General features: G+C 36.5%; 1 protein-coding gene across 4 annotated transcripts in view; it reads right to left on the bottom strand.

Moving 5' to 3' along the window:
* arhgap22a (Rho GTPase activating protein 22a) overlaps positions 1-13,446 on the bottom strand; it is a 33,739-nt gene that overhangs the window by 7,147 nt on the left and 13,146 nt on the right. For 2 of the 4 annotated variants that reach the window (XM_065296538.2, XM_065296537.2), the window contains exons 4-5: positions 2,136-2,264; positions 1,576-1,783 (exon numbers count right to left, since the gene is read on the bottom strand). In XM_065296538.2, the coding sequence (XP_065152610.1) occupies positions 1,576-1,783; positions 2,136-2,264 (337 nt within the window). Of the gene's footprint in view, positions 1-1,575; positions 1,784-2,135; positions 2,265-3,408; positions 3,495-8,142; positions 8,261-8,626; positions 8,731-13,446 lie in introns of those variants that run through there. The other 2 variants (XM_065296539.2, XM_065296540.2) reach the window with 2 other exon arrangements.

A 13,446-nucleotide genomic window follows, 5' to 3' on the forward strand; every position in this document is an offset into this window, starting at 1 on the left:
TGTTTATATCAGTGGTTCTCAAACAATTTCAGCGTGTGGGCCCCCTTTGTGTACGGTGCATTCCTTCACAGCCCCCTCCCCAAAGAAAATTTATGACAAAAAAGTTCTTAACATTTTAATTAAACAAAACATTCAATTATACAAAGTAGTGCTGTTAGTTAATAGCCTTATTTTTTTATTTAGGTTTAATTAGACAGAATTTGTGGTTAAATAAATTTATTGTATGCCATGTTAAAATTGCCACTTGGTAGGTGTAAGTGTATTTTTTCCCAAAAAAGTTTAATATAATAAACCATATGTTCAACCCAAAACCCTATCTGTTTTTTATTAATTTAAGGGTCTTTGTAGCTAATGATGATAATAATAATAATAATAATAATAATAAGTGTTTAATACCGGCAAACCATGATAGTTTCTGAGACGATTATCATACCGTGATAATATCATACCGTTACAACCCTAGCCTGGAGGTGAAAGTATTAAATAAATAAAAAATTGTTATCGCAGTTTACATTTATTGTAATAAATAAAAATAATGCAATAAAGTATATATTTTATATATAAAATCACAAAATGTGAGGTTTGTGTTGGTTTGCTGCAAACTCTTGTCACAAATTAATAAATTACCGTCACTGCATTATTATTACTGCTTAAAGGTTTTGAAATATTAAAATTACATTCTTAGACCTTTCCAACAATATAAAGTTTGTTGTGATAAATTAACATTTGCATGCAAATATATTAAAAGTAAACTCAAGTGTCCTGCTCATGGGACAGCGCCAGTTAACTGGCAGATTAAATGCCATAAACCTCATCACAACCACCAAAAGTTTGTAATTATTTGTTTGTTAAAATGAGGCTGTTAATTGTAAAGACTATGTTTGAAAGTTATAAATAAAATGTTTGAGTTACCCAAGTTCTTTGACTCATTTTATTTGCGTTTGTGGTAAAAACACAAATAAAAAAATTAAGCTGAATAAACTTTTTTCACTGGTTTGAGAACAGTTCACTCATTTTAAATAAATATATTGTACTGTTCGTGTTTACATTGTGTTTTTAAATGAACTCTAAATTGATTTGGGATCTATAAAATGCAAGCTGCATGGTTAAGCTATAGTCAACCAGCTTGAAAAACCACAGACTACCTACAGTATATACAGCATAAACCAATATGGGCAAACAAGGATTGATGGTCTATGCTGAGGTTTTTTAAACACTGTTTTTTTTATCTTATTGGTGATGTTTAAAGTGATTAGTTGTCATATGCTTGTTTTATATTGAGACAAACGAGAACCAATGAAATTCAACGTTATCAACATGCCACCATTTTTAAACTTAATACACAACTTTGTAATAACAAATCTATTTAAGCTATGTCGATTGAATTGTATTTTAATGATATGACAAACCAGTGGTAGCCAAATTGTCCGGCATACACCGCCTCTACAGGATTTAACCCCCTTGTTGTTACAAACACTGTAGAGATCGATTTCACTATAGTTTCTTTGAATGGTTTCTGATAAACAGTGTTTTGTTAACGTCCATTGAGCTCAGGATGTTTTGATTTTTTCTTACCTGTCAAAAAGAGGTTTATCCCCACAGTCAAACGCATCCTGGAGTTCTTTGACGAGATTGGCCTGTCCGGGCATCCTAAACAGACCCTCTTCTTTCAGACCCTGATCTCGAATGAAGTCCACACACTGCTCTACCAGTAAAGGGGCCAGCCGGGGTCCAAATTTCTTCTCATATTGTACTGTGTCCTCCAAGTGCTGCCCAAAGATACCTACAAGTAGACATACGAGATAAAGCTTGAGGAGTATATACAAGAGCTGCAGGGCTTATGGTCAAAATAATCCATGTTAATTAAAGACCTGTAACACAATTCCTCCAAATGCAGACACACATATCTGGATACTGCAAATGCTGTTGTTATTTTAGTGTGTCTCCGTTTCAGTAAAACTTTTCTATTCCATGCCATATGATCCTTAAGCTCTGTGTGCTAAATATAGATCACTCGACCCAAACAAAGTGACAGTAGAAAACCAGACACATGCGTGATAGTTTAATTGTTTTCAGTCTGGAGAGTATGATTAGACTTATTTGTCTACAAGTGTCATGTAAATATGTTACAGTACCTCCACCATAGGGAGCCCAAATGACACGTCTGATGGCTTTGACCCAATCCTCCATGTCATTCTGGGAGTTTGCCATGAGCAGGAAAGCCTCATGGCTGAGAGCCGATTTGTCCTTCTCCCCTGTGCCGCCTATAAGGGGAAAGGGAGACAAGAATAAATCATTAAACAGCACAGATGACATTTAGAGTTGCTTCAAATGGCAAATAAATACCAAAACATGAATAATTTTATTTTATTTATTTGTTTTGCAGCTGCACAATAAATTATGACTGCCAAAATAATAATTCGTAAAAAGCACTGGGTTTTGAATAATATGGACTACACCAAACAAACTACAGTTTACAACACTCTTCACATTTCACTTTTTATCAGGAATATATATTTAAAAGCACGCAATGAAATAAAATACAATTAATTTTGCCTGAAATATATTTTTAGATATTGTGTTACAAATGTTAACGATAAAAAATAAATAAGCCTCTAAATATGACGTTTCTAGATGGATGATAAACGAAACATCAGAATCAGCTGATTTTAGTCCCCCGTTGACAGAAATTTCAATTTTTTTTAATACAAAGTATTCAAATAATTATTATTATTTGAATTTGATCATATGCATCAATTCTGACCTCAAAATATGTTTGTAATAAAATATAAAAACAAAAAATATTTTTGTACAGTTAACACACCACTAGGTGACGCCAAAGTAACAGGTGAATCTCAAATGAACTGTTATCATTTTTCATACCAGACAAAAAAAGTGACATTGCATTCTTGAAATACTAGTTAAAGTGGTGTCTGCTCTTTCTTACAAAAAAACAAAGTTTTAGGCCACACCACAGCACAGAAACTGATCGTTAAAATTGCAAATGACCTGCAGATGACCGAGGCTGCATCTCACTCTTCTACACAATCTTAGTGCTTTGTTCGACACTGTAGACAATGCCATACTTATAGATCGATAACAGAATTATACTGGCATTTAGTGGCATTACAGTGGTTCAGATAATTGGCTACCTGTGTTAGACCATTACCATTTTGAAATCTAAATGGGCAATCATCACATCTAACGTCAGTAAATTATGGACAACCACAAGGATCTGTTTTAGGGCCTTTGCTATTCTCGATATACATGATGCCCCTTGGGAATAAATATTATTAGAAATCATGGAATTAGTTTTCATTGTTATGCAGTCGATACGTCGTTATATATTTCACCAAGACCGGATGAAATCTGTAAATTATTCAAAATCACCAATAATGCATCCTTTACCTTAAATATGCAAACTGCAGCTATGCTAATTATTCTTTATCTGGTCTTCTACTTTCACAATCAACTGCCCATCCTGAGGAACCCAGTGATTACACCCGCTCCAGTCCAGATCCAGCCTCCCACAAGGACATCATGTGACCCAACACCGGTGGAAAATCATGCCAGACAATGGAAGGACTTCAAAAGGACTTCATCATGCCATTCTGAACTCCTATTTAATTTCTTAAACTATTGATTTTTCTGTGTTAAATATGTATGCTGAGTTTATGTAGGCTATATTCTATTTTGTCCCTTTTGTAAGGCTGCTTTGCAACAGTGCAAACTGTAAAAAGCGCTTAACAAATAAAGTTAAACAAAAAATGAGATCTGAGATTAGTTTTTTGTTTACCCTGGTGGGTATACAAATAATTGTATACAGATAAAAACACAGTATGCTAATATAAAATCTATAACTATGGAGCCGTGACTTATTTTCTTCTTTGAACAGCCCTCCCTGAAATAACTTCAGCATAACTTCTGTTTAACCTAGTTTTTGTGGATGGATGGTTCCATTATCTGTCTGATTTTGGCTGGGGAGCCTCAGGGTCCAGAATGAACCGGGTATTGTCAAGTAGTTGTGTCTGTGGGACACACATAGACCTCCCAGAGGAGCCTGCAGTTCGGTCTGACTCTGTCTGCATGACTAAAGCCAAGTGAAAATGGATGATGCATTACCTCCATGTTTGTGCACTGGCAGATGGCCGGTTTCCAATTTGTAAAAACAACAATCAATGACGTGACGTTTTTGGAGAGAAGTTTGGACATGTGACCTCTACACACAAGCCATTTCAGATTGCATTGAGAAATATTAAAGACATCTTCCTTTAAAATATCTATGGCATTCAATGTTTGTGAATATTATTTAACTTTTTTTTGGAATTGCATCCAGTTGCATGAATTGTGAATAAACTGCATCATGGTTACTTTGTTTGAGCACATTTTTGGATTTTGGTTCTCCTGTCCTACATTTCATGCTTACTTCCCCTGAGGCTCCAGAGATCAACCAGCGCCTGGCATTTTATTATTTTGTACTCCTACAAGGCCAAAACCAAGGTCAAAAATAATCACTCCACATTCACAACATGCTCCGATGTCTTCTCATTTGGAATTCCCAGAGATTTAGATGGCCTTGCTTCCCTATTATCTGTTGCCCAAAGCTGTGCTAAACAGCCCAACAAATCAACATTCTCCCAGCATGCATACAATGATTTTACTATGACATTCAGCATATTTCCATGGGAAGGTCATGGCTGTGGACTATTTATAACGGGGAGAACTTAACAGTGATGTGGATGTTTAACATTCCACTAATGGTAAGACCCAAACAATGTCATGCTTCGCAGCCCACCCTTTAATACATGATTCATTGTTAGAGATAAAACAAGTAATTTAAAGTCCCTACTCTTAGAAAGAAAAGCATTTCCTCTGGAATGAGCAGACATTTCTTGCTTATGTCTCAGTGGAAATGAATCTGTATTTGAAGCTAATAATAGTTTTATTCCTTATTATGATTTTTTGGAAATAAAAAGCATTGTTTTGTTACATTCAGCACAACTTAACACTGATTAAAGGGACAGTTCACCCCAAAATAAAAATTCTGTTATCATTTACTCACCCTCATGTTGTTCTAATAGCGGCAAAATCTAGGTAATAATAGCTGACAAAATGTGTATCTATTGTGTTTAATTTCTTGTATAGCAATATATGGATTTAATTGACCCAAAACTAGCCGGAGCTGCTGTCTCTGGTTCTGATTATTCCTCCATGAGCCAGCAGAAAGAAGCTGCTCTGTGGTGAGTCTCTATATTCCAGATGTTACCCCATGACTCAACCCCACATGAAATCAGCTGACCCCCAATAGCTTCCCTATCATCTGACAGCCATTAGTTCTTCCTGTGTGGCACAGTCCACAGCGCTCGCTAATACCACACAGAATGGACAGAGCATTACGTCATGTAAGCACTTCAATATATCAACCTACATTGCTAAGGGAAGCACACAAGACACGGGTATATGTGGCTTATTGTAATTGATAACACAAATTACTCGAAATTAGACTTATGAGGTGTCATGAAACATTTTGATAAAAAAAGTAAATGCAAAGTAAGAGTATCAAAATAAGAAGCATACAGTTACAAACATCTTTTCACGTACTGTTTTGCACATGATTTCAAATGACATCATACAAACCAATTTTGTTGTTTTTTCAACATTTAAGGGGAACATTTTCATTACTGCAACGTGTCCATGACTGGATTTGGGTTCTTTGACATGGAAATATTTATAATTAAAAAATCTAACAAATAAAAAGCTTCAGTGCATGTTATACTATAAACATTTACAGTAAAGAAACTGTATTTGGTGAACATTGGTAAATGTAGAGAAAATAATAAGGAATATAAATGTGTCCAAGAAAAATTTTCTCATCCTCCGCAACAATTTTCAATCATTATTTAAGCCCTCAATGAACTAACATTTTCAAAAAAAAATTGTTGGAAGGGACATAATTGACTATGACACTCAAGATGGCTACCAGGTAAGCAGTTCTTATATTTTCTCTCCAGGTAAAATTTTTGTTTGTCATAGTACCTAGACAACTTTTTAGTTCTCATTACCAAAACATGAGTTTGTAAATGCATATATTTAATGTAATACCATGCTGCTGATTGATAATTTTTGATAATGATAATCTAAAAAATTTTATTAATTCTATAGGAAATATTTTTAAATCCTCTAAAAATAATGGTTATAGTAAGTTCAGACCTTAATCTTATATGTGCAAAAAAATTGGCTTCAAGGGCTTTTAAAAATTCTGATGCTGGACACCTTCTAAATCTGGATTTCGTGAGAATCACCCAAATGTTGATTCTAAAACTGCCTATTTGGTTCAAAAATAGTGTTTTGATGGAACACTGTCAGAGAAAATGGTCCCTACCTGTCATAGGGGTGGTACCTCTTCAAAAAGTACACCTTTGCACCTTTCATATTTGTACCAGAGATACCCCAACTGAAAATCCAGCTAAGACCAGCATAAGCAGCTGGTTTTAGCTGGTTTAAGGTGACAGTATGCTCTTCCCAGCCTGGCAAAGCTGGTCAAGCTGGTGGGTCAGCTGGCCCTCCAGCCTGACCAGCTAAGTCCAGCTAGACCAGCTCAAAAAGCAGCTAGACCACCTTGCTACACCAGCAAAACCAGCTGGTTTTTGCTGGTCTCCCAGCTTGGCTTTAGCTGGATTTGTTGGTGTATCAAGGTGGTCTAGCTGCTTTTAATAGGGACATATAGGTACCAACGAATGCATTTGAGTACCTCAAAGGTATAAATTAAAACCTTTTTGAAAGGGTACTGCCCCAGTGACAGCTAGAGACTATGTCCATGTTTTCTGACCATGTTTTTTTGACAGTGAATATAAACATCAGATGTTGTTGTCCAATCAAAGCCACCAAAGTTAGACACAGTTCACTTATACTATTGTTTAAAACAAACAAGGGCTGTCAAAAGATTAATCGGCATTAATCGCATGCAATTTTTTTGCATAATATATGTGTGTGCACTGTGTGTAATTATTTTGTATATATAAATACATACACATACATGTACGTATGTATTTAATGTATATATGTATGTATTTTATATATGTTACTCCGCATTACCACCTTGAGTGTGCATTATTTTCGTATAATTTAACGGCCCGTCATCAATTATTCCTTACTTATACATTTGAAAAATATATACATAAATAAAAAATTTCTTAAATTTATACATGTATGTGTGTATTTATATATACATTATAATTGCATACACACAAATAAATTATGTACATTTTTATGCATTTTTATAAATTTTATTAATTGCGATTAATCTTTTGACAGCCCTAAAAGGAACACCTGAAATGTTTTTCATGATCTTAAAAGTCTTAAAATCTGATGGTGTAAGTTTACATTTTGTAGAGAAAAAATTAAAAAGCAGCCAATGAGAGCCCATAATAGGTATAAACTTTTTTCTAGTCACCATTACAATTGTGATATATTATAGTTTTGCTATTATAAAATGTAAAAAATATAAACAAACGACGAGTAAAAGTTATAAAACATTTGAACAGTAGCAAGTCTGACAACTACAAAGTAAACAATACTTTTTTTTTAATTTGAATCAATATATCTTATTAACTTGAAAAGTGCACTATATGTAGCCTGCATGCATATATGTCCAGGTATGAATCAAATATCTGAATACTGTTTTGTGATCCCATAAGAGTTGAGTTGAGTAAACACTAAATTTGTTTATAATCTGAATGCAGACTCTCAGCATGGAAAGGGTTAAACTGTCAGAGGGTTTCAAATCAGAGAGCAGATGAACTGCAGAGAAACACCTTTCAGCATAACTCATACAAAATTACAGGCCCTTACATTTATGCAAGTCTACCTCACCAGCAGCACTTTCATTCCTCACAGCCAATACCAAAAATACATGGTTCGCAAAACCACAGCTTCCTGGATCATTTTCATGCATTTGACACTCCAGATGTTACACCCAAAACTAGATTTACAGGTTAAACAACAACAAAAATGTCCCATCATCCATAAATTCCAATTCTCCAATAATACAGCACTGCACTTCTCACATTTCGATCGCTTTTATCCCAACTATACAACTAGTGCTGCAATTCACCGATCCCTATTAGAAAATCATATTCTTACCCTTCGCATGAATGGATCTGTGCTCCTGCAACTTGCGGCAACCAAGCCCCATGTTGGCACACGGGAGCCAAAGAGGGCGGATTTACAGCTGTGCCATGCTAGTTACATCTCTGATCTCCTGAAAGGTGAATATGCAACACATTTGTGCGGCATTGAAGGCGGATCGAAAGAGCAAAAATGGAGAGAAAAAATTGAGAAACAGAAAGAGATAAGAGTACAAGAAAGTTTGCATTTGAAGGAGGAGTAGAGAACAGGAGAGAGAGAGAGAGAGAGAGAGAGAGAGAGAGAGAGAGAGAGAGAGAGAGAGAGAGAGAGAGAGAGAGAGAGAGAGAGAGAGAGAGAGAGAGAGAGAGAGAGAGAGAGAGAGAGAGAGAGAGAGAGAGAGAGAGAGAGAGAGAGAATGTGTGAAGGAAAAGGAAAGAAAGATAAATAATGGGAAAATAAAATAGAAATGTGAGAGGAAACGCAAAGAACCCAACAGTACCATCATAGCCCCAAACCCGAAAAACAACTTCTCTGCTTCATTCATTTATTCAAAAGAAGCTGTTGTGCTCTTTTTTCAACCTTTCTTTCTTCTCCGCCCCCCTAGTCTATCAGACTCGCCCTCGCTCACCCTCATGTGTGCAGCCACCACACTACTGCTCATCTTTGGCAAACACTGCAAACACCCCCCAAACACAAACAGACCCAGCTAATCAATCTGTGGTTCTGTGTGTGTGCTGTGTGGTTGGGGGTTGATGTGACTTCACATGGGGGGGCGGTTTAACATTTCGGTAAGCCTTCCACACAAATCTCTGCATGTTGCCTGGATCTTTCCCCCCTATTAAATCTAAGGGCTTATTAATTAAACCTTCCCCTCTTTGAAGACATTTTTTGAGACCACAAGCGGCTTGTGTGTGAGTGATACACAGATGCTTTCATTGCACACTGCCAGAAGGCTTTAGATCAGAGCTTTTAATGTACCATACTGCAGCATCTACAAAGCACGGTGTTTCTCCAGCATGCTGTCAGCTGTAAGTACATGCTCAAACCGTGCAACTCCACTCAAGTCTCCGGTCGTGCCTTTGTGTCAAGAGCGCTTGTAAATGGGGCCATTGTTTGGGTGACTGATATGAAACGATTGGGACTTGAGAGAAGCAGGTTTAATTTGATAGGCTGGGCTGTATATTACATTTACAAGAAGCACATACATATGCAACTTATCATTTGCTAAATATGCAAAAAAACTATGAGATAATTTTCATTTTTTGGTGAACTATTCCTTCAAGAAGGACAGTATCCATGTACAAATGCAGTTCTTCACAAAAATAATGTTTTAATTTGGAAAGAATACACAGACACCTTGACCCTGTATGCCAAGTGAAGCCACGTGTCCAAAGTTATAACCTTTACGTTCAACTTTGATTGCTGTAGCAGCAGCTTGTGATATTTACTTGTTGTAAATGAAAGAAATCCCTCATTAGTTATTTTATGACAAAGTGGAAAGAAAGTCAGAGTGTTGCTAGGGACCAAAATAAATTTCCTTGTAAACTGTCCAAAAAATCCCCCACATTATATCACTATAGCTATATTCTAGAAGCCAAAGAAGCTTGTACAGTAGCTCAACTGGTAAATTATTGTGTAAAAGGTTGTGATTTCTACCCAGGTAAAACACATACACAAAAAATACTGGGGTATTTTCAAACCAGTGTGGTTCAAAAAGCGACAAGCCCAGCTGTTGGGTTAAATTAACCCCTACATTTTTATATTTGACCCAACAATGGATCGAAACAGCGCAACATAGGTTAAATCAACAATTTGGGTTTGACCCATTCAGAATTGAAAATAACACTTTGAAGTCACTTTGAATAAAAGCATTTGCCAAACACATCCATTTAAATGTAAACGGATATGCTAACAACAGCATATGGCTTCAAATAAGGTGTATTCTGAAAGTTTGCCCGCTTCATATGGCCTAATGTAAACTTCATTTTAAACAGGAAATGTCACCACCAGTGGGAAGTGGGAACTGACTAATATGATGGCTAAAGTTAACCAAACAGTCTATACTAAATTTCCCAAAAAAGACAAGGTCACTCGGTTTGCTTATGAGATACTGGGTCAGGCTGTGCCAACTGGTGGGGAAGTTCCCAGGGTAAATGTAAACAATAGATGCTTCGTCAGAATCTGTCCCATGGGAACATACTGGTGGATGCGTAGTGTGACCTATATGTGATATACAAGATGTGGATTGTTTGTTGTAATTATTACAATTCAAGGACACTCTAAAAATGTTGTGTTAAGTTAAAGGAATAGTCTACTCATTTTCAATATTAAAATATGTTATTACCTTAACTAAGAACTGTTGAATCATCCCTCTATCATCTGTGTGTGTGCACGTAAGCGCTGGAGCGCGCTGCGACGCTACGATAGCATTTAGCTTAGCCCCATTCATTCAATGCTGCCATTTAGAGATAAAGTTAGAAGTGACCAAACACATCAACGTTTTTCCTATTTAAGACGAGTAGTTATACGAGCAAGTTTGGTGGTACAAAATAAAACGTAGCGCTTTTCTAAGCGGATTTAAAAGAGGAACTATATTTTATGGCGTAATAGCACTTTTGGGAGTACTTCGACTTGCCTGAAAAGTCCGCTCCCCTTCTCACTCTCATAATGGGAGAGGGAGGGTGTTACTGCGCCAAGTCGAAGTACTCCCAAAAGTGCTATTACGCCATAAAATATAGTTACTCTTTTAAATCCGCTTAGAAAAGCGCTATGTTTTATTTTGTACCACCAAACTTGCTCGTATAACTACTCGTCTTAAATAGGAAAAACGTTGATGTGTTTGGTCACTTCTAACTTTATCTCTAAATGGTACCATTGAATGAATGGGGCTAAGCTAAATGCTATCGTAGCGTCGCAGCGCGCTCCAGCGCTTACGTGCGCACACACACAGATGATAGAGGGATGATTCAACAGTTCTTAGTTAAGGTAATAACATATTTTAATATTGAAAATGAGTAGACTATTCCTTTAAGTTAAGTGCTGAGTTAAACATTACCTAATGCTGGGTTGTTGTTACCCAACCATGGGTTGTAATAACCCAGCAGGTGTATTTATAACCCAGTGGTGTGTTCTGTCCAATATCTACCCAGCATCGGTTAAAAATAACCCAGCATTTCTTTAGAGTGCATATTGTGTATTATTCCTAAAATGTTTATGACACTCCAATATCCAACATTTCTAATTGGCAGATATTGGCTACAATTTGTGTCAAATGACTGAACAGGAAAAAACTAGAAATCTTTGAGCCTCCTATCTAAAAGTTTTTCCTGGCACATAAATTTCTTCATGCTTTAGAAAAGCTTGATGTACCCATGCCTCATTTAGATGATGCGGACGTATGAATATGAAATTAGTTCCCACCTCTCAGACTATAGATATACTGTGTATGTACATAGATGCTAGTCACTGAGTCAATGCGGCATAAATACATAATATTTATGACTCGAACTACTGATCCATGCAGTCAAGTGTGTTAATGTGATTGGTTACATGTAGGGATGGGTACCGAAACCCGGTATTAAACTGGCCCCGGGGCTAAATTATGAAAGACCGTAGTATCAGTAAGATCTGACGCTATCGGTTCTGCTATCGGTCCTGGAGAAAAAAATAAAAATAAATGTACTATGTATTCTTGCTTAATAATGTTTTCGTGCACATTTTATCTCACCAAACATTTCTAATTTGCGATTAAGACGTTTGTCTGTGAGACCTGCGAGATCTCTCATGCGCGCCGCGGAGGCTGGCTGTCTGTCAAACACAACACAACAACGAGCGCGGCGCACGCACACGCATAACAGCACGAAAACTACCGCTTAATACAAAGAGTGACGATGGCGGATAGAGCAAAACATTCAAAAGTGTGGTTATACTTCACTAGAGTTGATGCAGACAACGCTCGTTGTCATACAGGTAAGTGCAACAAGATGTTTGCATGCAAGGGCGGAAACACAAGCAATCTGTCAAAGCATCTTTCAAAAGTGTATTACGTGCAGAAAGAAGCTGTGTCCCAATTCAAGGGCTGCGACCTTCTAAGCATACAACCTTAAAAGGGGAGCACTCTGTCTTTCAAGGTGGCAGCCTCAGAAGTCCGCGAAGAGAACTGAAATGAGACAGTCTAACCCTCGGAGGACCTATAATTTGCGTCACCTGTTGCACGCGCCCACCGCGCCTGTCAGCAGGACACAGCGGAGACGTTTCTGACTTATTTAAATAAATATGGAATCAGAAAAATATTCATTTATTTTAGAAAATATGACACGTTGATGTAGATTAAACTATTCAACAGTATATAAAATTAATCAACCTTAGAAATACGCAACATAAACAGAATAATATTAACACAAGTCACAGCCTCAAGTCGCGCTGCTGTGACGCAATCGTTCTTAAAATACGTCCTTAGAAGGTCGCAGCCTGCAAAATTCAACCATCATCTCTGGTGGTTGCCGCATCAACGTCAGGCATGTATGCTAAAATCATGTTGAATCAACATTGTTCACGTCATTTAAAACAAATGTACAATCTCCCTAATTGGTTTGCTTACCTTACGTTGAAATTCTGTTGATTTCTTTTGGGAGAATATATTTTCTACTTCTTTTTAAAATCCCAAATGAAGAAAAATCAGCATGTTAACATTTATTTAGACTAAATATCCTATTTAGAGTATTTTTTCTGCAGCTTTCACGCTGGTGCATTAATAAATATATGTATAATATTTAGAAATGATATCCAGAAATTAATTTGTAATAATGAAATGCAGACACATAATTAACTTAATCATGTGAACATAGGTGCGTGATCAAATGTTAACATTGGCCAAAGTACCGATAAGAATACCGTTAAAGCACCGGACCGTTAAGCAGTACCGGTAAGAGTAGTAATACCGTTAAAACCTTAACGATACCCATCCCTAGTTACATGTTTGTGATGTTGGATCTATGGATCTGTTTGTGGATGTTGGATCTGTTTGTGCGGACCTATGAATATGCTAATTAGTTCCCACCTCCACCCTTCTATATCTATATCTATATCTATATCTATATCTATCTATCTATCTATCTATCTATCTATCTATCTATCTATCTATCTATCTATCTATCTATCTATCTATCTATCTATCTATCTATCTATATATATATAGATAGATATAGATATAGATATAGATATAGATGCTACATTCTGCAGTTTCAGACACTCAATGTGGAATAAACACATAATATCTATGACTCGAACTACTGATATACGCGTTCAAATGTGTTGATG

The sequence above is a fragment of the Paramisgurnus dabryanus genome, chromosome 20 (assembly GCF_030506205.2).
Source record: "Paramisgurnus dabryanus chromosome 20, PD_genome_1.1, whole genome shotgun sequence".
Classification (NCBI taxonomy): Eukaryota; Metazoa; Chordata; class Actinopteri; order Cypriniformes; family Cobitidae; genus Paramisgurnus; species Paramisgurnus dabryanus.